Source organism: Sapajus apella, unplaced genomic scaffold (assembly GCF_009761245.1).
Source record: "Sapajus apella isolate SASKATOON/1434 unplaced genomic scaffold, GSC_monkey_1.0 scaffold9, whole genome shotgun sequence".
NCBI lineage: Eukaryota > Metazoa > Chordata > Mammalia > Primates > Cebidae > Sapajus > Sapajus apella.
In genome coordinates this window covers 24,200,580-24,226,953 of record NW_022436949.1, presented here as the reverse complement: position 1 = coordinate 24,226,953, position 26,374 = coordinate 24,200,580, and the positions used below count along the sequence as shown (strand labels likewise).

At 35.6% G+C, this 26,374-nt stretch overlaps 1 protein-coding gene across 2 annotated transcripts in view; it reads right to left on the bottom strand.

Annotated features, from left to right (window-relative positions):
• SCEL (sciellin) overlaps nt 1-26,374 on the bottom strand; it is a 107,396-nt gene that overhangs the window by 13,874 nt on the left and 67,148 nt on the right. The window contains exons 19-28 of one of the 2 annotated variants that reach the window (XM_032277431.1): nt 25,187-25,246; nt 21,135-21,194; nt 20,120-20,179; nt 19,118-19,177; nt 16,652-16,702; nt 15,660-15,722; nt 11,998-12,057; nt 11,794-11,853; nt 11,593-11,649; nt 4,484-4,546 (exon numbers count right to left, since the gene is read on the bottom strand). In XM_032277431.1, coding sequence (XP_032133322.1) covers nt 4,484-4,546; nt 11,593-11,649; nt 11,794-11,853; nt 11,998-12,057; nt 15,660-15,722; nt 16,652-16,702; nt 19,118-19,177; nt 20,120-20,179; nt 21,135-21,194; nt 25,187-25,246 — 594 coding nt within the window. The remainder of the gene's footprint in view (nt 1-4,483; nt 4,547-11,592; nt 11,650-11,793; nt 11,854-11,997; nt 12,058-15,659; nt 15,723-16,651; nt 16,703-19,117; nt 19,178-20,119; nt 20,180-21,134; nt 21,195-25,186; nt 25,247-26,374) is intronic. The other variant, XM_032277432.1, reaches the window with a different exon arrangement.

Here is a 26,374-nt window from a genome sequence, read left to right as displayed (position 1 = left end):
AGATAGCTTTCCTTCTGTATACACAGGAAAGGCCATGTGAGGACACAGTGAAGAAGGTGGCCATCTATAAGCCAGAATGAAAGGCCTCACCAGAAACCAATCCTGGTAGGAACTTGCATTTGGCTTCCAGCCTCCAGAGCTGTAAGAAAATAATTGTTCATTGTTTAAGCCACCCATTATGTGGTATTTTGTTATAGCAGCCCAAGATGACTAATACAGGTATCTTTTCTCAGTTGTGTTTGTAATGTGATTAACGACGCCTTCATGGAATATTGAATTTTTATAATTGTGAACAAAACCAAATGATAGGTTTGGAATGTGAGACAACAAACTGATGGATTTTTGCGCTTCATGTAGACTTTGAGGATGATAATTTAAAAAAATAAACCATTATTTTGGAGTAATTTTTAAATGCACAGAAAAATTGCAAAGATAATGCAGAGTCCCTGTATACCCTTCACCCAGATTCCCTTAAGGCTTATGTAATTATAACAGAGTTGTCAAACCTACAGAATTAATATTTGTACCATACTATGAATGAAACTACATATTATATTCATATTTCTCTGGATTTTCCATTGGTTACTTTTTTCTGTTCCAGAATCCAATCCAGGATACCATATGTATATAATCATGGTGTCTCTTTGGTCTCCTAGGGTCTCTGATAGTCTGCCAAGTCTTTGTTTTTCATGGAATAGTGAAAGATTTTACAACAAAAATTTTATCTTAGTAAGTTGTAAGACTAATTTTTTCTTACTTAGAGCCATAGAAATAGAATTGGGGAGACAACACTGGCAACCAATGAAACAGTCCACAGTGCCTTTAAAAATGCCACTGGGCCCTATATCCAGACATTCTAATTTAACTGGTTTGGGGTACAGGTTGGCCACTGGGAACATTTAAAGTTCTCTAGTGAGTCTCATATACAGTCAAGGTTGAGAATCACTGCCTTAGAATTAGGAAGTCCAACATCTTATTCAAAAGAGCACTGATTCTTGAAGTGTAGTCCCTGGAACAGCAGGTGAATCTGATGTACCCAAAAGTTTGGGAACCAGTGTCACAGAAGAACCTCTGCCAAAGTATTCCTCTCAAATGACTTGAATAATTCTTGTAAAGGAGAACTCATGACTCATAACATATGTAACTTGACAGCTTAATTGTTAGGAAGTTATCCTCCATTAAAACAAATTGCTGAATTGTAATTTCCAATCAATGGTCACAGTTTTGTACCTTAATTAAACAATGACTCCACAAATACAAACTCAAATATTGTATTGAATCTTATAGAATTCCAAATGGATTTACACTTGAGAAAATGTTCCCTGCAGTAGAAATTCACCTTGAAAATTTACCTAAAACCGGCGAGCTCAGTGGCTCACACCTGTAATCCCAGCACATTGGGAGGTCAAGGCAGGTGGATCACCTGAAGTAGGGAGCTCAAGACCAGCCTGACTAACATGGAGAAACCCTGTCTCTACTAAAAATACAAAATTAGCTGGGCATAGTAGCACATGCCTGCAATCCCAGCTACTTGGGAGGCTGGGGCAGGAGAACTGCTTGAACCCAGGAGGCGGAGGTTGTGGTGAGCTGAGATGGCACCATTGCACTCCAGTCTGGGCAACAAGAGCAAAACTCCGTCTCAAAAAAAAATAAAATAAAATAAAGAAAGGATTTACCTAAACCCCTCGTATGAGAATATAAAATGGTATGGCTCCTTTGAAAACGCTCTATCAGTTTCTCAAATGGTTAAACATAGAATTATTCTATAATCTGGCAGTTTTACTCCTGGTATATACCTAAGAGAAATGAAAACACGTTTTCACACAAAAACTCATATATGAATGTTCACAGCAACATTATTCATAATTTACAACAGTGGAAACAATCCAAATGCCATCAGCTTGTGAATAAGTAAACAAAATTGGCCACCTTATCTTTCTATGATTTCAAAAATACTGCATACTTAAAATCTGTGAAATGGATCTATGAAATTAATTTCACTCATAGTCACAAACCATTTAAAGAAAGACTCTGTCATTTAGAATTGAAATAAAAACATTTAAACTTACTGCTGTTGAGTCTTAGAAAACAATACCCCAAAATGGAAACCTCAGAAGTAGGCTCAGAAGCAAAAGTTTTTCTCTGACCTCATGCCCTCCTGTCTCAGTCTCATTCTTCCCCAAGGAGAGCCAAATAAACTATCCTCTTCCCCAAAGCAAGTCATACAAACCAGAACCCCTTTCCCCAAAGCCAGCCATAAAACCTAAAATTATCACTCTAACTATCCCTTCACCTTTCTTACTGTGTAAAAACTGGCCATATAGAAATTATCTGACCTCCCTTGTTTGACTGTAGATCATAAGGCCTCCATTCCAGAAGAATCCTGCCCCATACCCAGAAGGAAGGAAGGCATGCTCAAGAGGCTAAGAAGAATCTAGGGACACAGGCCTTGCTTGGTTTCCCCACTCAGTCTCTTGCCATTAGGGTCATATTCTTTTTGTCCAATCATATTTCTACCTGGCTCTCTATAATTTATTGAACCTAAGTATTAAATGGACAATTTCCCCTGTATTTTGGGGTTTTCCTTCTGAAGGTTCCCATCACAGGTTAAACAAATTTATATGCCTTCTCTCTAATGACTCTGCCTTTTGGAAGTTGGTTTTTCAGTGAAGTTTTAGAGGGCAAAATGGAACTTTCCCCTTGGCTCCTACCTTCTTAATCAAATTAGAAAATATATATTTGCTTGGGCATCCAATTACAATGTAAAGTGAATATGTTCATGTCTCAGTTTAGCGGATTGTTCCAGGACTCTTATATTTTTAATTTGATTCATTAAAGAACCTAAGAGTTAGAGTAAGCTGAAGTTACAAAAAAGCCAAAACTGAGAGGCAACACAAACTCTTTGTTATCAAACAGAAGAAAAGAGAATAAGGAAGTGGATAGGTAGAGGAAAGAGCAGGAAAAAGATGGACAAAAGCCAATACTCAGTGACTAGCTGAGTTCCATTAATGATAAAGAACTCTAGTTAATGTCCAAGGGTTCCAAACTTCCTCAGGTCAAGAATGAACAATCTCCCAAGTGAAATCTCTCTGAGGCCTGGCAATGCTGCCATTCCTGCTCTTGAACTTCCATGAAATTTCATTTCCTCATTAATCCATCTGATAAAATCCCATTTCATGAACAGGTCCAATGGAACTGGAATGCTTCTCAAATCAAACGGAAAATTCCTTAATTATACTTAATAATTTACTTGTAATTTTTTTTTACCTCAATCACTTCCAAATAATGCTTGAATGAGATTAGTTCATTGTAAGCCCAGTCCTATTCCCAAAATAGTACATGTGTTTCCAGGATAAGCAAATCCTACTGAAAATTTATTCTCCCATATTCTCCTAAAGACTTTCTCGAGGTCAGAAACAGAAGGAAGAAGATGATTTGAAGAATTAAAGAAATAAAAAAAAAACTATCTACTTGTTGGATTCAAGAAACTTTTATAGACAAGATGAAAAAGAAAAGTGAGCCAGCTCTTTTAGCTTTTCCATTCTCTGTAGACAATATCAAAAATATTATTTGTTTACATAAAAAAATTAATAGAAAAGGCAACTGCACCTTACAAAGGTGAAAATAGTAACCTATTATATTTAGTATTCCCTAATATGTAGGGGTAAGAATTGCTAAACATGGAAAAGTTATTTCTTCCTAAAGTATACAGTCTGTGACCAAAACAAAGTACAGGTATTGATCGACTTACGACCTATGCAACTTATGACCATTCGACTTTACGACCACAATCACTAGCCACGACTGCTCTGCGTCTGGCAGCAGAAACGTTGCCCAGCTGGGCGTACGACAGTGCGGACCAGCTTCCGGCAGCACTACCATCTCCGCATGCATACAGCCTACTCAACTTATGACCAAATCGTGTTACGACCGGTCTGTTGGAACCAATCGTGGTCCTAAGTCGAGCACTAGCTGTATAGCTCCTGTCCTAAACTGTCTTATAATGGCCAAAAAGCTATCACAATTTTAAAGCTATTATACTCTATGGTGTAAAGAAATTTCAAAATTAGGTCCTGTTTTGTGGCTGTAATAAGTCTGTGCATTCTTTTAGCACTAGGCATCCAAGGAAGAGATTCTCAGAGTGCTTTCTGCACTGCTGAAAGCTTACCAAGCAACAGGATGTAAAAATAAATCTTCACAGCCCCAAAGAGCTTTGAATTTCCGTGATGCCATTTACGCCAAGCAATAGAACAGCAGGCCCTGAGTCATGCTTAGAATTATGTTAATTTTTTCCCTATTAGCTATCAAGCACCCTGTAAACTTTTATATTTGGAACACACACACACACATAAACACACACTATCCAAATTATATATTACATATATAATCTTTATAAAAATATATATAATCTTCTAAGGCTATACAATATTTGCAGATGCATATGGAACTCGTAAGAAAGAAAGTGAATTATAATAAGCTTTACCTTCCATTCTTATTTTCAGATACATGAGATTTTACTTCAATTAAATTTTCCAAGTCCTGGTCTCTAAAGAAAAAAATATGTATTTTATAAATATAGCATATATATATATTTATATATATATATAATGTAGTTATAATGAAATGACAGGAGATAAGAAAATACTAAAACATTCAAAAATCAATACATAACCTTAGACATGGTCATTTGTGGCCCATCAGGCTATGGGAGAGTGGATACCTGACACTGAGCTATTTGATCCATACAACTCATGGATCAAACATGGAAGCATGGACTCCATTGTGAAAGAGAAATAAAGAACTAACTTTTTGGAAGATTTGGAAATCTGATCTGAAAAGAAATCACTAATTTTTATTCTCATTCATCTTCTTTTTCTTTTTTTATTGATGTTTAATAGATGTACATCGTTTCAGGGTACATGTGATGATTTCATACATTCATATAATTTGTAAAGATCAAATCAGTGTACTTGGGCTATCTATCACCTTTTATTTATCTTTTCTGTATGCTAGAATCACTTAAAGTCTTCTCTTCTAGCTATTTGGAAATGCACAATCGATAATTGTAAACTATAGTCATCCTACTGATCTAATACTAGGTCTTATTTATGTTATCAAACTGTATATTTGTACCCATTAATCAACTTCTTTTTGGCTAACATTTAATGAGTACTAATTTTGTGTCATGGAGTACTAACTGTGTTTTTACATGGATTATCTCATTCAGATCTCATGAAAGTCCTGCAGGACAGCATCTGGAGCTCAGAAAGGCAAAGTCAATTTTCCAAGGCCAATTAACTAATTTACAGAAGAGTCAAGATTTGGGAATGATGCCATCTGCCCACCTGAAATCAATTCTTGAATGTTTACCCGAAGACCTTATTTAGGCCTTTGGGATCACAGAAACAAGGGAAATCAACTCAAAATTTGAATGAACAATTCATTATGTGGAGGATAAATGGAGTGATCAGATTCTTAAATCTTGGGCCACATTAATGATTTGAAGATGGTTTTCTACAAGCCAGGGAGAGAAGCCTGACACAGATACTTCCCTTTTGGCCTCAGAAGGAAACAACCCAACCCTGCTGACAGCTTGATCTTGGACTTCTAGCCTCCAGAGCTGTGAAACAAAAATATTTGTCTTTAAGCCACCCATTCTGTGGTAGTTTGTTATGCAGCTCTAACAAACAAATACGAGTCTGCTTCTACCTACACAATGTGATTACATTTATTTTTCTCAGCCTTATGGTGAACATCTTCAACTCCTCCTGGCTTTCAACTCCTGGTTGCTGTAGACACTGCATCTTTGCTCTGCTCACCTGTCACTCAAGATCTTTTGAGCCTTAGCTTGCATGAGGGGAGAAAGAATGGGTTTGGAGCTGAGAAAGGGGAAGAAGCCAGAGTCTTAAAAATCCAACAACTACAGATAGATAACTCAAAATTGCAACCTATGCATGCCTTCAGAGAAACATCTTTCCAAAGTGGTACAGTACAAGTCACCAAATAAACCATATTATTAGTTGTTTCATAAAATTTTTCTTATTTGATTAAACAGTGCCACATAGCAGGTTTGGTAGAGTAAGATTTTATTTATTTATGTATTTATGTATTTACTTATTATTTTAAGGCTAGTCAAGTGAAGCAATGCAAGTGGAAAAGGAACAAAGAAATCTATAACTGGTTGTGATCAATTAGTAGGAAACACCACTGCACTCAGAGCAGCCAAGATTTTAATCTGAATAATCTATATTAATATTTAATGCAAAATAGAAAGTTGCAGATTAAGAAAAGTGGAAAATGTGCATTTGCTTTGGCAATTCACTCTGATTGATGTCTTCAGCTATATTTGAAGATCCAATAAAAGAAGCATAGACTGCTCATAACTTTCCAAGTTAAAGGAGATAAAAATAATTTTTTTGTTCTTTAATTAAGACCACATTAATTGCATAGTGACTTTTACACTGTAGTGTAAGATGAAGAACTGTGAGTCAAGTGTGAAAAATAGATTTTTATAGAAATGAAGCCAAATGATGCAGGGTTTAGCAGAGGCTTGATTCTAAACCCCTTTCATGGCAGTGGCATAGAAGACAAGTAGACCTTACAATTTTATACATTTACGGACAGGTGGAATTAATTCTAAGAAAATCACCAACTTTCTGTAGTTACAGAAAAGTGTTGAAGAGCAAATTGTTACTAATATTTATGGACAGGTGGAATTAATTCTAAGAAAATCACCAACTTTCTGTAGTTACAGAAAATTGTTGAAGAGCAAATTGTTACTAACCATTACAACCAATAATGTTTTTGTTTGTTTTTTAGAGACTGGAGTCTAGCTCTGTCTCCCAGGCTCTAGTGTAATGGTGCTGTCATAGCTCACTGCAGCCTCCAATTCCTGAGCTCAGGCAATCTTCCAGTCTTAGCTTCCCAAGTACCTGGGACCACAGGTGCATGCCATCATACCCGGTTAATTTTTTTTTTTTTAATTTTTATAGAGACAGGTTCTCACCATGTTGTCCAGGCTGGTCTCAAACTCCTGGCCTCAAGCATTCTCTCACCTCAGCCTCCCAAATAACTGGGATTACAGGTACCTGGACTAATACTGTTTTTTTAAATGTATATTTCAGAATATTTGGGGAGAAATATGAGTTATATATGAGATAAAGCCACAGGACGATTTTTGAGTGTGAGAATTTGTCCATGTTATAATAGTGTCATTTAATTTTTACTATCACATCAAAGATTGTAATGCTCTCTCACAATGCAGGTGAAGGAAAAGAAATAGAAATTCTGGGCACCCAGGAATTACATCTTTTACTATACAACTTTTCCTAGGAGAAGTTCTGCATATGAAAACATTATTAGCTCACTCCTAACTGTTCTTCCTTCCTCCTGTGGGTGTGGGAGGTATTTATAAATAGGCAGCAATATGTTTCTCACCATACAGCTCATTTAAATTGCTTTTGTAGAGTATCAAACATATTTACAAAATTAAGTGTCTTTACATAAAAAATTTACTATGGTATTCCTTTTATGCCAGGAACTAAATCTTAGGCATTGGGCCTTAGTTCAAAAGGAGTATCTGTCTTTCTGAAAGAAATAGAGAATAAAGTAAGAGAACTGGTATAATTCTTTAACTTATTGACATTGCAAAATGGGCACAACTCTTTACATTTTTGCGTATTTTTAATTCTTTTCAGTGAGGGAGTCTTAAAGATTTTGCATTAAAGAAATTAACAGGTCCATAGAAAATTTAGGCAATTCGAGTACTTTAAATATAAGATGTGACCAAGAATTTCAGTGGCTCCAATTCACTATAGTTCATTGAGATTATGCCACGAGCAAAAGGTAGTCATTGGCTCATGCAAGGAGGCCAGTCATAAGAAATCGGATTCTTTTCATCTGGTTTCACTCACAGGGGCTCAGAATGTCACAGCTGGAGGGCTAGACTTTATCTAAGCAGGCTATCATAAGGCATTGATGAGTTTGAAATTTACCCTCTAATTCATAGAATATTTGCTAAATATCCAACATGTACCAGGTATTGCACTATGCGCTATAGGTAAAGAAATAAACAAGACAGACCCAGTAGTAACCCTTAAAGACCTTATAGTCAAAAAGGGATGATTAATAATAACTCTCTTAAAGAAACCAGTGCTGTGGGACAGAAAAGACAGCTTGAGGACATCTAGAAGTATCTGATGAAGAGTTGGTGGGTCAGTGGGGCTTCCCAGAGCCTGAGTGAGAGATACCTAAGCTGATACGTAAAGGATAAGTAGAAGTTAGCCAAGCAATAGCGATGAAGGAGGAGTGAGGAGTATGCAAATTAGAGGGTGTGTGGGTAGGGTCTGCTTTTGGGTCAAGAGTGATAATAGACGGAGTGGGGAGGCCCATGGATGCCAGATCATGGTGGGCTTGGAGACCAGGTTAAGGAGGAGCATGGCCATTATGCAATGTCAATGGGGAGCCGCAGAAGAAGTTTAATCAGAATGAGGTGATCAGATTTTTGTCTTAGGAAAATCACTCTACAGGGTTGGTAAATGGATTGAAGGGCAGAAGTGGAGACTGGTAGCAGAGGGGCAGGCAAGGAGGCTGAACAATAATCTGGACTACAGTACCAGTGAGTATGATGAAGTGTTTTGGACCACTTCCTGAGATTATTAGGCGATGCATCCAAAGTGATTGATTGTTATGGGGAATGAAGCAACAGAAAGAGTCAAGGTTGTCCCTAGATTTATGTTAACAGAAATATGAAAAATATGCAATAGGTAGTTAGAAAGGAACTCTTCTCAGTTTGGAATACTAAAAACTTGAAGGTGTCTTAACAAATAGTCCTTAAGAAGACAGAAGTATAATGCCACAAATAGTTAAGAGTATTTTTTTTTCTACCTTAGATAAAGGATGTCTTTTCTAGCTGTAAAGACCTTGGTGTCACTAGATGCTTTTCAATATTCATTCAGGAGCAGAAATTTAGAGTTTTAATCATCATTCTACCAACAGTTGATAGGCTACAGATAACTGAGTATCTCTCTTTGACATTGGTTGATGAAAATGTGAAAGTGTTACTGCTAAAATTCATGCAAATTCTTACTGAATACAGGAAAATTTGTGCACATCTGTATTTGTTCCTAGGAGACACTCAAGGATGTCTGCTTACATTCTGATCAATGACTGTAGTTTATTCAGCCCCTAACTGTGAATTAAATATACAGCTGCTGGAAATGTCAGCAAAGTCAGATGAAAGAACTCTGATTCACTGCTGTTACACTATTAAATAATCAGTGCTTGTGTCACATTGAAATTGATGTAAAAGTGCCTTGTGACTGTTCTTCCTACTGGGAGCACTTTTAAAATACTCTCTTTTTTACCTACATTAAAATCAAGAGGGCAGCATGGATACATTATAGATACAGGTCACTTCATTATAGAATGAAGTCACTTTTTCCAAATAGATGGTTCAGTCTTTCCTGTTTGTCTGCTTTTTGTGATAATTCTTGAACATCCCAGCTGATTCTCATCAAATCTGGCATACTATTAAAGAACAATTAGGTTAGGTTAGAATTGTGAATCAAGCCATCATCCTAAAACAACAAATGATAGCCAATATTTTTAATTTTTTTACAGTAATCGTATCTGTATATGGAAAATGTCCTTTCTATGGATATTTGATTAGAAGTTGCTGAAATACAAACTGCCTTTTTACAAAATTGGCCTCTTCTAATAAAACAAAAGGCAAAACTGTTCTGAGAAAGTTACCAATGTCAACAAAGCACAATTGTCAGAGGGACTGAGGGAGGAAAGAGGTGGCGGAGGGGATGTGAGAAAGTGAGAAACTACATTTTTCACTGTCCGTTATTACTTAACGTGATTATTAAACCTAACCACTTTCAACATCATTGGGAACTTCCTAAAACTGTTACTGATAAGAAGAAAAATCCACCCAACAAATACTACTATAAAGGGTTGTACTTGACAAAGATATTTCCATAAGATTATCAGCAGCAGGGTTCACCGTTATTTCAGCTATCAGAAAAATCCCCATACAGCAAGGGTTTTCTTTCCTCCCTGTCATTTTCACAATAATCCTCTAGAATAAATATGTCTGATCACAGTCCTTAAACTGTTCATGGGCAGGAGAGGAGCATAGAGAATTTGAAGTATGGAAAGAAGAGACTCTGAACTGATTTAACCACAGATCTTTTGTTTTTCCTCTAGGTAGTGACATCAGAAGTCCCTGAGTCTAAATCCATGGTGTGTTTTCTTTCTTGAAAAAGTTATTTAGTACCTTTGAGCTATAGTTTTCTCTTCTACAAAATACGGCACATCAACAGATTTCTCATGGGATTGTTGTGAAGATTAAATGTATACAAATTGCCAGTCACATCATAGGTGCTCAAGAAGTAACAAAACAGCAAGAACAAAATACGATACTCAGATAGAAAACAAGCTAGGAGACGTAAGAGTTAGGCCATGTATTCATGTATTACTCTTTCCCCTTTCTCCTAATGGGTTCAAAGTATTTTTTCATATGTTAATTTCTTTTTGTCATTTCCAAATATTGGACTACCATTTTCAGAAATGTATTTATTATGACACAATTTCAGGTCAGCAGAGCAATTTGGACTTCTGAGGCAGTGCACTCTTTTACATTATCTGTTACTTTATTATCCGTTAATGAAGCAGTTTTGTGAAAGATATCACATAGCAAATTATAAGATATTTTAAGAATGTAAAATGGAAGTTTATGGTTAAAATCTGTAATATTTTGTGGGCCCACACTATCTGAGGATCTAGGATTTTGAAGATCACGAATATTCTTTCCAATGTTCTATAGTCATGTATTCTAATGTTTTACAAACATCCACATATAAATCATTAGTTTGGTTCAACTTCTTCAAAATATATTTTTTCCTTATTTAATTGCATTCCTTTCTTTCATTTCAGTCCTAAAACCCTATTTTCTGCAGACAACAAACACTAAGTTGTTTTAGTGCCAATAAGAAAACTGGAACTATTTCCAAAATAGTGCAATTGATTCCAGAAAAGTGCAATATGTTTCCTTGTTGACAGGAGTCACATGGGATGGATTGCAAATGTACCCTCACCTAACACATCAAAGAAAACTAAAAGCCTTCAAAGAAAGGCAGGAAGGAAGAAAGGAGAAAAGATGAAAGGCAAAAAAGGATAGGAAGGAGTGGCTCACACCTGTAATCCCAGCAATTTGGGAGGCTGAGTGAGGAGATTGCCTGAGCCCAGAAATTTGAGACCACCCTGGGCAACTAGCAAGACCCCATCTCTAAAAAAAATTATTTTTAAATTTGCTGGGCATGATGGTGTGGTCCCAGTTACTCAGGAGGCTGAGGCAGGAGGACCACCTGAATTCAGGATTTTTAGGCTGCAGTGAACTATGATTGTGCTACTGCATGCCAGCTTGGGTGATAAAGTGGAAGGAAGGAAAAAAGGAAGGAAGAAACGAAGGAGGGAGGGAGGGAAGGAAGGAAGGAAGGGAGGCAGGGAGGCTGGGAGGCAAGGAGGGAGAGAAAAGTTCCTACCCTAGAGCCTTGGAAATGTGTCAAGAGAGACAAGGTAATTTACCGATTATTGTTTCTGAGAGCTGAAGGTTTCACTTTAATAAGATTGTCCAAGTCTTGGCTGTTTAAAAGAAAGAGAGAAAAAAAGTTCAGATTAGTAATAGGCTTTACGGTTGTGCTAGGTCAATAAAGCAACATTATAAATCAACTCCATCCAGGGCAACAGACAAATAAAAACATGAACTGACTGCTTCTGTTTGATTACCTCTGATTGTTTCTGATTACTGCAGGATTTACTTTGATGAGGTTATCAAGATCTTGGTTTCTTTAAATCAAAAAATAAAAAGAAAGCAAGTTAATTATGAAGTTCTTTTGGTAATATCCTTAAGGCTATAAATCTGTTTGAAGTAATAATGAAACTTAATATTCTTTCTGACCAAAACACATTAAAACAACATAGTTTTATTACCTTTGGTTGTTTGTGAAATTTTCAGGATTCACTGTGATGAGTTTATCAAGATCTTGTTTTCTTTAAGTGGAAAAAATATTAGAGCAACTTGGGTTAGAAATAATCACAGGTTTAAGATAATTGGAAACGGAAAGAAAGGATAATAGTATGAGACGTTTTGGTATTGACTAACCATGTAATATGTTTTCTAATCAATTTAGAGGATGAAGAATTACGCCTTATCAGAAGAAAACTTACTTTAATTTTATACATTTTATTGTCAGAGCCTATCTACAAGAATATGCTGGTTAAGTCGCCATATCAAACATCTGGTAACTGACAATTGTTCATTCTGGAATGTATTAACATTATGAAGATACCAACTGATTTTAATATCCTTATTTTCAAAATCACGTTCACCAATTAAGGATATTAATTTTTTAAAAAAATAAACTCCAAAATGGGGATTATTCTTAATATAAGGTTTAGCAAAAAGAATTCCAGCAATCTACCAAATTTGTGGGTTTTTTTCCTCTCTGGTGACTGAAATACTGATTTAAACTCAGCTGTTCATAGTAAAATGAGTTACATACTCTGAAAACTTTCCACTCTCATTTGAAACTCTTCCTGATTCTCTTCTCAGCCACAGAACAGTATTTCCTCCCATATAGTTTGCTATAATTCACTGCCTCAGCATAACATCTTGTTTTAAGGGTCAGAAAGTAGTGATTATTCAAAGCATTCCTCTGAACCCACTTTAATACTTATTCAGAGAAATACATGGCAGTTACCATGGCAAGAGATCGCAGAACTGACAGCACCTGCTTTCGGTACCATCTGGGACATAATAGACATGTACTTCTCCCCGCAATGCTGCTTTTCCCTTATATTAAAATAAAATACATTTTATTCATTAAAAAAATGATGCAAGGTTAGGGACTGAAAGAGCATCATTTAGAGATGAATCATCAGAAGTTCTGAGAAAAGGTCTGCCTTTTCTTCCCCAGCCCTCAACATTTTCATAGAATGTTCAGACTTCATTTAGTTTGATTTATTCCTCATGGTTCTCACCTCTCCATAGACTATGGGAAGGCTCTAACTGAATTTTCACTGTTTTGAGCTTTCTTCAATGATAATATTCTCAATTGAACATAAGGAATTGATATCTATACATACTATTAAAATAATGATTGACATATGAGAATTAACTATCCACAACATAATTCCCTCATGTAAATTGATGGCAAAATCTAAATAAAACTAAACTGTGTCAGAAATACAATAGTCTTTAAAATAAGGTTAATTTCACATATTATTTGAAAAAATACAAAAATAAAATTTTGTAGACAGTATGTTCAAAAGCCACACTTTAAAAAAATACATAAAATTAACCACAATATTGATTAGTGTAACTACAGACAATATTTGTCAGCATAATTAAAAGTAACATAAAAAAACAAAAAACAAAAAACACAAGAACTTACATTTTCACTGTCCTACTGAGCATAAAAATTTTATTTACCTAATAATTAGAACAATGATATTCCAACCACTGTTACATAAAGCCCAGTAAGATATACATTTTACATCACAGCCTAATACTGTCTTTTACAGACAGACAGACACACTCGCAAACACAAAGACATAAAGTTTATAAAATAATATCCTTAATACATAAGAACTCTCATATTTTCTGTTCAGTTCATTCTATTTAATTAAGAGAAAAATGCTAATTGCCCTGAACTAAGTTAATTACAAGACCCTTTATGGGTTGCAACCCACATTTGAGAAACACTAGCTTAGAAAACATAAATACATGCTATATTCTACCACCACTCCTATAAAGGCAACACTGTGTGTCAGGAAAACAAAAATCTCAGGAACAATCCTGAATTGCTTTGATTGATCACAACATGCAATCTTTGAAAACAACAAATACGCAGATTTTTTTCAGGTCCTAGATCCTGCAAAGCAATCATATCTAAATTTTATCCAGGAAAATGGAACATTTTCTCTCTTAAGTCACTGTTTTTATTTAGTTAGCTTTAAGAATGTTGTGGGGATACATTAGGATATTTAGGTTATTATTACTTTCATGCAGTTTAAAAGCTGTGAAGTGTTTTGCAATCATTTGCACATTTGTGCCATTGTAATCTATGTAGCACTGTTTCAAGTGACCCCGAGAGAAGAGTAAAAACACCTCCGGGCCAACCCACAGCAAGAGCAACAATTCTATTTTTACAGCCTCTGCTATTTCCCCTGATGCTTAATTAATTTTTATATATTTTAAGATCTAAGTCTGTGTGCTGTGTTGTAAAGACTAGGCATTGGACTGGGAGTTAGAAGATCTCACAGATGACTATGAGACTTCTGCCCCTGGCACCAGTATTCTCATCTGTAAATGAGGAGATTGGATTGGATAACCTCCAAGGCTCTGTCCATCTCCAAACATCTCCTTCTAGGATTCCATGAATATGAATTTTACTGCCTCTGTGTTTATTAGTTAGCTTTTCAATATCACTCCTTTTTTAGAGTGCAACTCATTGACAATATATTCTATATTCAGCAAGCAGTACATGAATTCTCCAAAATGCTATATATTAAACTGACAACCTATTATTGTCTTGGAGTAACATCTCTGTGCCCCTGGTACATAATTAGCTTTAATCTATGTTAATTGCCTGTTGTTAATAAGATGGAGTTTGTCTACTGAATTCTCTTTTTGGCTTCTACAGCCTGTAATTATACCTAGTATATAAGTAATGATACCTAGTGGTAAGCTGTGAATCCAGCAGGTGCTCAGTAATTATCCACTGCCTAAGAGATCACAGAACTACTATCAGTCTTCCACTAATTTTTTCTGTGACCCTGGTCAAATCACTTAACCTTTCTGAATCTTAATTTCTTCTTCTGCAAAATGAGTAGATTCATCTGGAACACTGGTTTTCAAAATTATTCAAACTACTGGGCCAACATATCCTAAGGTTCCTTCCCTCCATCTCTAAAATTTTACAATTTGTATACGTACCAACAAAACTTAAAAGCGGAAATCATGAAACCATTCTTAAGATACAATTACATATAAAACAGTAATGTATCACGATATTAAATCATCCTTTAACAATAGTCAAAAAGTGAGTTTCATTATCTTACTGACATTACTTCAAGAATTATTAAATTTTAGGTACATAACCTTGCTGAGCACAATAAACCTCTAAAGAATAATGAGCCTCATAAAATTTCCACTGACTACCAGAAAATTCCTCTAAAATGAGGTAAATGATATTGCTAATGATTAGTCTAATGGAAGTGTCTAGGTCTTTTTAATAACTATCATTAATACATTGTTATCAATTTCAAAGACAAAAGTATTAATTTCAATACCACACAAACAAAACAACAAAACATCAACAGCTCCTAGACTATGTTCCTTCCTGCCCATTTCTCGCATTGCTCTGTTCAATTGCTTTACTGGAGGCTTAAAGAAGTGAAGGCACCGCCCTACATTGTTTCCAGCTCCCTCTCTTTCTTGCAATTAACAAATATTGAGACATATAGGTTTTCACCTGTGATGATAGTTTGAGATTTATATTCAACTTGCCCATAGAATAATTCTAAATCATTTATATTAATATTGGATTTATTTAAGGAGAAGCAAAACAAAAATTGTATCCATCTCTTACCCATCAGTGTTTTCGACAGCTTTGGGGCTGACATTAGTGTGTTCATCAAGACCTTTTTCACTGCTAAAACAAAATTAGAGGAAATCAGCAAATTTTATACTGGCATTGATTTTTTGTTTTGACAGTTGTAATTCAGTCACTAGAATCCTAGTGTAAAAAGTAATAAGTTTACTGAGTTTCTAATTTATATATATTAGTTATATTTTTAAATTCTCAAAACAACTCTGTGACATTAATATTATCACCCCCTCCCCACTTATAAACAAAGATATTGCACTTCAGAGAGATTAAAGGCACTCCCTGGGGCCAGATACCTAAGAGGTAGCTGAGGTTGAACCAAAATTCCAACCACAGCAACTGGACCCCAAACTCCATATTCCTTCCCCCAACACCCTCCATCTCATGTTCATAACAATCTCTTACATCCACACAGTGCTTTTCACCAACATTATCTTCACAATTATTCAGTGAGTGATAGCTTGGGGTATCTCCGCCACACTTTTATTAACTTTTGTCCAATGTATAATGGATCTTAATTTCTCAAGAACAGAAGTAAATTCAGTGTCATGCAAAAATATTCTAATCAAGCATAAGAACATTATGTTGTCAGTTTTCTTACAAGTCATTTAAATATTAATCCCTGGGTTTGTGAGAGAACAGAATGCCAATATTTACTCATTTATTCAGTTTTATGAACTTGTAATTTATTATTAATTATAAATTTGTGGTTATAATCTAGTTATGCTAATATTGTGTCAAAGGAATTTCTCAAGTAGTAATTACACAGAATTAGCTTCCATATTATCATTTTCAACAATAATATAATGAAATTAATAAAAGCAACAATAGAAAAATCTAACCAGCATTATTACACAACATGTTCTCATTTTTTATGCCCCCTTTCAAAATGTCTTTAGCCAAATAATTAATGTTATTTTGGGGCATAAATTGCAGACTTGCTAAGAAGTCTTCAATAATCTTAATACATTTATCTTTTCTTTGCTGAAGGGACCACTTTGACAAGATCGTTCAAGTCTTGGTTCCTAAAAAAAAATGTAAGTTTCAATAGCTAAGTCAACTAAAATTAATAATTTGTACATTTTTTCAACCTTAATATTAATCAAATGACTGTTGCTAATTTAAAACTTTACTTAAATTTTTAGAATTATATAAAAACAGGTGGCTACTATCAATTCATTTCTTGCACACATTTGTATAAATGATAATTTCATTTTATTCTTATTTCTTTCAAGTCAACTTCAAAGCAGAATTATTCCTAAACTCTTTATTTTACATAAAGTATGATAGAATTAGACCATTTAGAATATTTTCTAGAGGTTATAAGTGAGAGAAAATATAAAATTATTCATTATTTCCATATGTTCCTTGCTTCCCTTCTTCCAAACCAAACAAAAACTGACATTACTTGTTAAAAAAAAAAAAAAAGAAAAAGGAAACAAAAGTTATTTTCTAATTCTAAGTTATAAAGGTAATATATATAATGTAAATAAATAATATCACACTACCCCAAGATATTAAACCACTTCAGAATCACACTTTATGCAAAGCTAGATTAGAGCAAGCAAGACTTCAGTTTATATAATTTGTGTTTTTATTCTCAACACTCAAATAGGCATTCATAGCTCTAAAGAGATGCTGCCGTTACCACAGTAATGATACCAACCCTAACACCAAAAGACCTGAATAGGAAGCCTAATTTGATATACTTTATTATTGGACAATATGTTATACATCCTGGAGAGAAAATAATTGCAGAGACTTATGTCTTGACTAATCTATAGGCTCATTTTATCATGTGAGCATTCTTCCATAAAAATTATTATATTCTATTACATTGAACTGTTTAAAATTGCCATTGTTGGTCAAAAATAGTTGAATGTCAGTAATTTCATAAGATTCAATCTCCCAGGAAAATGAATTTGCTATCTTCTTCACATTGAGTAGTGCTATGGGGATTTAACAATGAAGAAAAAATTGTAAGAGTAACAACAATACTAATAGACAATGTGTAATAAGCATTTGAACACTGTTTTATAAGCATAATCACATTTAATTTTTTAGTAACTCATGAAGAAATTAACTCTTATAATTCTGATTTTACGTATAAAAAAGCTGAGGCTTAAAGGCGGTTAAGTAATTTGTCCAAGGCTACACAGCTACCAAAAGGTTCTCTGAACTCAAAAATCTTAGCTCCAAGTAAGAGTAACAGACACACAACCAAATACATGGCAGCGTGTGGCTACCAAAATACGACCTCAAACATTATAAAGGAAAGATCATGAATAATCAGGCCATCTACACCTTTAGAAACTAAGTTATCTTGGGAGAGGGAAAAGACAATTGTCTTTCACAGAATCTTAATCTGTAATGTAATTATATGGTCTCTAGATGTGGTGTCTGTCCCTCAATAGTGAAAATAAAGTTGTATTAATACATGCTAAATCAGTGGGAGGAGTAGGCTATATTTCAGAATTCACCACAACTACTTTCAAATTGGACTCTCTTTGCCTGCCCAGACAAAATACTATGCACTCTAGGGGTCAGCAAACTATGGCCCTCAAGCTAAATCCAACTTGCAGCCTGGTTTCGTACGTAAAGTTTGATTGGAACACAGCCATGCCCATTTGTTAACAAGGTACTTACGGCTGCTTTCACACTATTGGCAGAGATGACTAGTTAAAAACAGAGACAGTTTTGGCCCCCGAAACCAGAACTCTTTACTATTAGCCCTTTAAGAAAAAGTTGCTGACCTCTAATCTAGTCTAAATAAGCTCTGTTCAATAGCCACATACTGTAAAATAGACCATATTCCAATAAGCAAAGTAAGATAGGAAATTATCTTGGTATCTTTTATGTCTAACTCATGTTCAGATTCATATAACAATATACATTTACAAGTTGAAGGTTCTGTTATGCCTCTTTATTTGCTTAACATGATATGTCTTAGAGAAAATTCTTTCTATAAAGGACAAATGTCATTCTTTCATCAATGAACTGCAAATAATTTTTTTAAATGACTTCCCAACTTTAGGAATTGTTTGGGTGGTAGACAGTAAGAAGAGAGGGAATACATGATGGAGGAAGAAGAAGGAAGAACTTTTTTATCATATGAAGACCTTTCTTTAGGCTACTTAGATCTGGGAAATTGTTTGGGGGTTATGTTTTATCTCATAGGGAATCCCCATTAATTTTTAAGAAAATCCTAAGCATCGAGCACAAATCTCATACTGGTAAGAGATCATTCCTGTATTTCAAGGAATTCTCTCTCCCATGGCCAGAGAACCTTGAGCAAGTGCTTGAACACCAGATTTCTGACACAGGAGTTGTTAATTTGGGTCCCATCATTGGTTGTCTCTATGGTGGGACAATGCAATTTACCATATTTTAAAATTGATTAGAAAAAAAAGGAGAGAAATAGAGTGTTCCATAAACGTTACCCTTGCTTAGTTCTGTTTCTTTCAGGAGCCACTTTGATGAGGCTGTCGAGACTCTGGTCCCTTAAAAACATAAAAAACCAGATTAGTGGTAGATTTACATCAAATGGTTTCAAGTATTTGTTGAAACTGAGAAATACTTTTATTAAAAATATTTATTAAAATAATACAATTAGAGATCATTTCAGAGGGCTGGGGGTTTTCAGTGTTGACTATGAATATGCATATAGGGCCCTAACTAAAACTGGAGAGAAATAATGAATAAGAACTTTTAGAAAATGTTTGATGTGCCAGGCCAGGCACTCTTCTTAGTGATTTACATGATTTGTCTCATTGGATCCTCACACCAGTCCTACGACATAGGAAGTATTATTATTGCAGTTTCATAGTGGGAATGACTGAGACTCAGAAAGCTTAAGTAATTTTCCCACACAGCTAATGGTAGCAGAGCTGCGGTTTAAAGCTAGGTAATCTCGCTGCAGAATGCCTGTGCCTTACATGACACCAAACATCTTACTGGAACTTAGTAACTGAATTAGCCCTAGGAGAGTTGAGAGAGCTCCTGGTGCAATTTCCTCACTTTGAGGATGAGAAACTGAAGCCTAAACAGAAGTGACTAGTTCAAACACACACATGTAAGAGGAACAGAGACAGGCCTAGACCCACAACTATGGGGTCCAGCCTAGTTCTCTTTCCCCTCTACTGTGTCATCTCCTCAGCTTAAGAAAAATCATAAATCAATAAACAAAAATGTCCTTTCCATTCTGGGAAAACAATTATATTCCTGATTAGTCAAAGAGTACCTTCATTGTATTAGAAATTGGTTGACTAAAATTTTTAACGTTTCAGATGTGAGTGTAGGCAGGGTTACATGGTTTTTCTTGAAGGATCGTTGGGTTCATCATCAGTCATTTAATCATTTCAATTAAAGCTGAAATGATGCTTTATTCATACTTCTAGTCATTGGTTACTATGAAAAAAAAAAGGGAGCTTACTAAATCTTACCCTTGGATACTTTCTTCTGTTCCTGGATTCACTCTGATGAAGTTATTAAGGTCTTTGGAACTTCAAACAAAAAACAAAAAACATGATAAATAAAAATGGAATTAAATCAATTGGCTGTTTTGGTTTCAAGGATATTTGTACTTAAGATAAATTTTACTATTAGTTTTGAGAGAAATTGATACCAGTCTATGCTCTTAATTTAAAATACTAAAATTTGTGACCTACTTACCAATTGTTGGTACACTGATGTAGTTTCTCATTTATCCCCAAATAAAACCATATAATTAGGGCAAGACTCCATTTTTTTTAAAAAAACAATCAATTAGAAAATGGCATAATAATTTGCTAAAACCTCTCACCTGGTTCCCCTAAGCATTCCATCTAATGCTACAGCTATAACTAAACTGTTTTGTTAATAATTTCCATTTGTAATATCCTTTTATTTTAAATGATTTGATACCCATTATTTCATTAGTTCCTAACAACTACCAAGTGACAAAGAACAAACATTATTATTATTATTTGACACAGTGTCTGGCTCCGTTGCCCAGGCTGGAGTGCCGTGGCTGGATCTCGGCTCACTGTAATTTCCACCTCCCGGGTTCAAGCAATTCTCCTGTCTCAGCCTCCCAACTAGCAGGGACTACAGGGACTCTACTACGCCCGGCTAATTTTTGTATTTTTTGTAGAGACGGGGTTTCAGTACGTTGGCCAGGTTGGATCTGAACTCCCGACCTCAAGTAATCTGCCCACCACGGTCTTCCAAAGTACTGGAATTACTGGGATTGCAGGCGTAAACCTCCGTACCCGGCCAAACAAACATTATGATCCTCATTTTATAACTAAAGAGGCTGCAGCTCTGTATTCAAGGGATGTGTTCAAAGACACTAAGCTGCTAAGTAATGGAGTTCAGACTTTCTGATCCCAATCCAAAGGCTTTTCAACACATCTTCTTTCCTGAGTGCCACAAATGGATGGGGAACGGGAAGGAAGAAAGGTAAGACATAATCCTCACCCTTGGTTACTTCTGTTTATTTCAGGAGTCAGTTTGATGAGATTGTCGAGGCTCTGGCCCCTTTAAAACATTGAAGAAATAGGTGAGATTGACAACACACAGCAATGGTAGACTGACAACAAGAAGATAAAACTATTCATTAAAACTCAGAAGCAGCGTAAACACTCATTGAGATCGTGTCAAGGAGTTGAAGACTGAAGATTGTGAAAGGTGGTTTTGCAGAAGTATGTAGGGATTTATACACCTTTGAAATTCACTGAGACTCAAGGAGATAGTATTTTAGTCTCAGAGCCATTTGGCCACTAGCAAGTATTGCACTAGGATTCTCTCTACTTATCTGCATTAAATGCTATAATTTTAACTTTTGCCAGGTGCATGAAACATTTTTGAAACTTAGTCTATATACTTGTTTCATGAAATGTTCCAGAAGGGGTACTCTTCATCATCCTCCCACACGCGGAACTTTAAAACCAACTTTGGAGAATCCATATTTTGTAAAATTGGCATTCATTAGCCAATTTTCTATCAGAAAACTGTATTAATACACCAATTTGTTAAAAATCTCTGACATGCAACCCAGGAATTGCTTCTGGTACTTATAACTGTGTGTTAGAACTATGAATTTTGATTAGTTGTTTTTGGCAACAAACAATAGGAACGCTGAAATCGACAGAGTTCTGAAACATTCTGCAATGTGAGATATGTCAAGTGTAATATAAAGCACAACACTCTGGCTGGGCATGGTGGCTCATTCCTGTAATCCCAGCATTTTGGGAGGCCAAGGCAGGAGGGCTGCTTGAGCCCAAGAGGTCCAAGCCAGACTGGGCAACATAGCAAAATCCTGTCTCCATAAAAAAATGTTTTAAAAATTAGCCTGGCATGGTAATGCACACCTGTGGCTCCAGCTACTCAAGTGGCTGAGGTGAGAAGATCCCCTTGAGCCCAGGCATTTGAGGCTGCAGTGAACAGTGATTGCACCACTGCACTCCAGCCTGGGACAGAGCAAGGCCCTGTCTCAGAAATAAAATAAAATAAAATAAAATAAAATAAAAATTTCCACCCAGTTATCGAAAACATTTTAGTAGTTTCTTGTTACTCTTTAGTAGACCTCGGTTTCTGATCTTAGTGGAATTTTGCTTTTCTCCCTGCATTTACATGTGTTTTCTGCATACCAGTAGCAGGAATAAATGCTGCTCTAATCTACAGAGGATGCCATGTAGGGAAAAGAACATCCACAGGAAGGCCCTTTTGCAGTGCTTCTTCACACTCTGTGATTCTACTAAAGCTATATACAGAGGCCCAAAGGCTTTGTCTATACAATATCAAGGATACAGATATTTGGAAGCAACTAGATGTCAATTCAAGTCCTTTATTTGTATCCAGATGTCTGAGAATGTGATATACAGACTCAAAGAAGCAATAATTAATTTGAACCTTTGTTATGCAAATAATGAAACAATTAGCCCCACAGAAGCAATCACTCTACTTCAGATTACCCCTTGTTGATTTCTGCCTAAATGAAGTATGTAGGATTTGAAGACCAGTGACTGAGAAAAAAAAATTCCCAGAATGCTATTTCCAGCCTTGTGTATTCAAAACAATAACAGAACAGTAAGCATTATAACTCCTCCCTTTGTGTTCATTGTGGAGTTTGCTTTGACTATATTGTTAGGACTTGATCTCTTTAAACATTAAAGTACATTATAAAATAAGGTTATTTAAATTTCATAGTTCATTAAGTCCATAAAGAAGAGTAGGATGATTAATGTAGTAATGTACTAAGGAATTAACATAATGGAAAGTACTATGTGAGTTTAACTATGTAAAGCAATACCTCATACTGTATATATCTTCAGTGTTATGGGTTACTTCAATCCACAAACAGTTTTGGAAAGCCTGCCATGGGCCAGACCCTGCCCCAAGCTTGGGATAAATGTGAACAACACAGACACAGGATTAGACCTCATGCAGCTTCCATTCCAACTTGGGAAAAGGCAGGCAATATACAATTAAACAAATAAATGAATACCACAATTCCAAATAACAATATATGTTATGAGGAAATTTAAAAAGAGTGGTTGGTGCCTGCAGTGCTGGGGTCAGGGAAGGGGACAGTGACTTTATTATATTCTGTGATCAGCAATGACCTGTTTGAGAAGGTAATGATATGGGGATAGAGCATTCCAGGAAGTGGGAACAGCATATGCTGAAGCCTTGAGGCAAGAATGAGCCTGGAATAGAAAAATATCAGCTTGGCTAGGCTTTACTGAGAAATTAAATGGCCTTTGCTTTGTTTTTAAAATGACCCACAGACTTCATTATGTTCAGAAAAAGGAAATGACAACTACTATCCTCAGAAGCCCACAGGAAGTACACATACACAAATGTAGACATATGTGCTGCACGTATGCTCACACACACAGGTGCATACACACCCATGTACATATGCACTCATAGACACACAAAAGCACATGTGTATATTTATACATATACTCATGAAAACACAAGCATCATGCATATGTATACAATCACACACGTACAATGTACACACAAGCAATGCACACACTCCTGTATCATGTGCAATCACCTGCATATAGACACGTGCATGTATACATGCACTCATGAACATGCAAGCATACATGCACATGAGTGCACAAAAACATCTGTATGCATGCATACACACATGAGCACAGGGATGCTCACACGAACATATGAAGAAAAGTAAGTCCTGACTGGAAATATTATTTTTAATAAAAATTAGAAAACATGATTTTTCTTGGAAAGTCAAAATTTAATATTTGGACACTAAATTATGAAGAATATATAACTCACCTGAATCTTCATTATTGCAATAATTACTTGTATCTACTATGTGCCAGGCATGAGAATCCTATGATTCCTCTTTTGTAAATGAGTACATTGAGGCACAGAGACACAGTTAGCAAGTGACAGAGCCAGAATATGAACCTGGGTTTTTTGGATTCCCTGCTCACATTCACTACCTCAGGTTACCTCCCTGAACCACCCAGGAACTGAAGGACATCAATGCCTTCTTCTCCATCTACTGGTTGCAAGCTTGCACAAGCCTCCAGCTCACTGGGTTGCTGTGCCTCTGACCATGCCACACCTACACAAGCAGGGCAGGCGTGACAGTGGGCACAACAGCTTTTCAACTAGCTGAGTCCTTCCCCTGCCAACTGGGCCTGCAGGCATCCATGACACATTTTAGAATCGACAAATAATATCATGTACTGAGCTAATGAAATGGAAAAGAATTCAAGGGAAATCACATGGAATTATGTGGTACACTGTTTCCAGCAACATGCCAACAAACTCAGTTTCAAAAATATTCCATCTGCCTTATAAAACATAAAAAAGGAGAAGACATAAGTTTTCCAGACTTACTTGACAACTCAAGGGTAAGAACAAAGCACACTTTGTTAAGCTCTCCGTCTTTAAATACACACACACTACATGCACATATACACACTACACACAAATACACCACATATGCACATGTAGTTCATATATATACACACCATACATGCACTTATACATATACACATATACACTTATACACACACACATTTATACACACATGTACTTAAACCCACATACCAGATACAAACACACATACACTCAAACACACACATTATTTATATCTACATACATATATTTATCATACACTTACACATACATATATGCATTTATATATAAACACACTACTTAAATATTTACACACATACATTTATACACACATGTACTCACACTAGCATACAAAGAAACAAATACATTTAGTTCAGTAGAGAAGGCCAGCCAAAATTCCCATTTAGTTTCTTAAAATTATTTGATAACAAACTTCACCCAAGAATAAAATGAAGGAGATTTAGGTGTATCACTTGTACAGAATTACTTAATATGAAGTGCTTAGAGAAAAGAGCTCAGTTTGTTTTGGCTTGAATTCCAATTTACTGCCCTGAATATCAACACTCAGAATTCTAATGAGCTTGTAAATGACAAACAAAGGGAAGGGGGACCTTTAAATGCCTTACCTCCTAATATTTTTATTTGTTTCAGGATCCACTTTAATAAGCCCATCCAGGTCTTTTTTTCTTTGAATAAGGAAATGAATTTAATGAATGATGTTAAAAATAAAGCACTAATCAGATGAATAATGGCTGAAAAAATGAAGAAGTGGTAAATACAAGTTTTATATATCAATGTAAAGTTTTAAAGCTCTAAATGCAAATGAAAATTATTCTCTTACATCTTGAGATGAAGACCATTTAAGGTTGCTTATTTGTTAGTAATAAATGTGATTTTTTGTTTTGTTCTCAGAATGCATAAGTATATATGAAACTTGTTATTTAACAAAATCAACTTTGCCTTCAGATACATCCTGTTAGAACACTCCAAGCAGGCAGCATTGAAATAACATTAAGTTAGATTAAGTTCTACACTGGACCCAGACAGTATAAATGTCTACTCAACAAACTAAATACAATAGCCTATTCTGTTTTTAAGTATTAGGAATAAAGTTGAGAATCATGATTTAATAATAAAAATCATTTAACAATATTAATAAAGAGAATAAGAATGTATGTTTTCATATCAACTCAGCTATCTACCTAACCCAACCCGTTTTAAATATCATTTTCTTCAAAATAGATTATGGTGAGCAAAAAAGGGCAAGAAAAAAACAGCTCACATTACCATGTGTCAGGTGTTTCCAGGACCAAATGATCAGAACGACCTTTGATGTGATTATCCTTAACTTACCTTTATTAATTTCCACAATAGCATTTCATTTAATACCACATACCAAAAATTATTGATTCACCCCCCAGTGGGACACAGGCCACCCCATTAAAACACTTGGATACCCAAAAAGGCAGAAGCAGAATCTAAAAGGGACAGGAGGGGACAACAGAAGCACTGTGATTGGCTGCCACCACCATGTCCACACAGCTCTGAACAGGGAACAAAGTGGTGGGAGGTCCTCACTCCCCCTGTGTGTGCCACCTCAGCCCAGCCTGGACTATCTCCTGAGACCACCACCCTTAGAGAATTTGAATTACCAGAGCTTCGGTGATGGCCCACTCTTGACCGTCTTTGTAATTTTGGAAATACACTTTGAAAATTTTGTCAAAACTGTGCATTCTTATAGGCACAAAGAAATTCAATTCAGTCACTTACCCCTGAAGACAAAGCCCAAAATCTGGGAGAAAAGTTGGTTTACT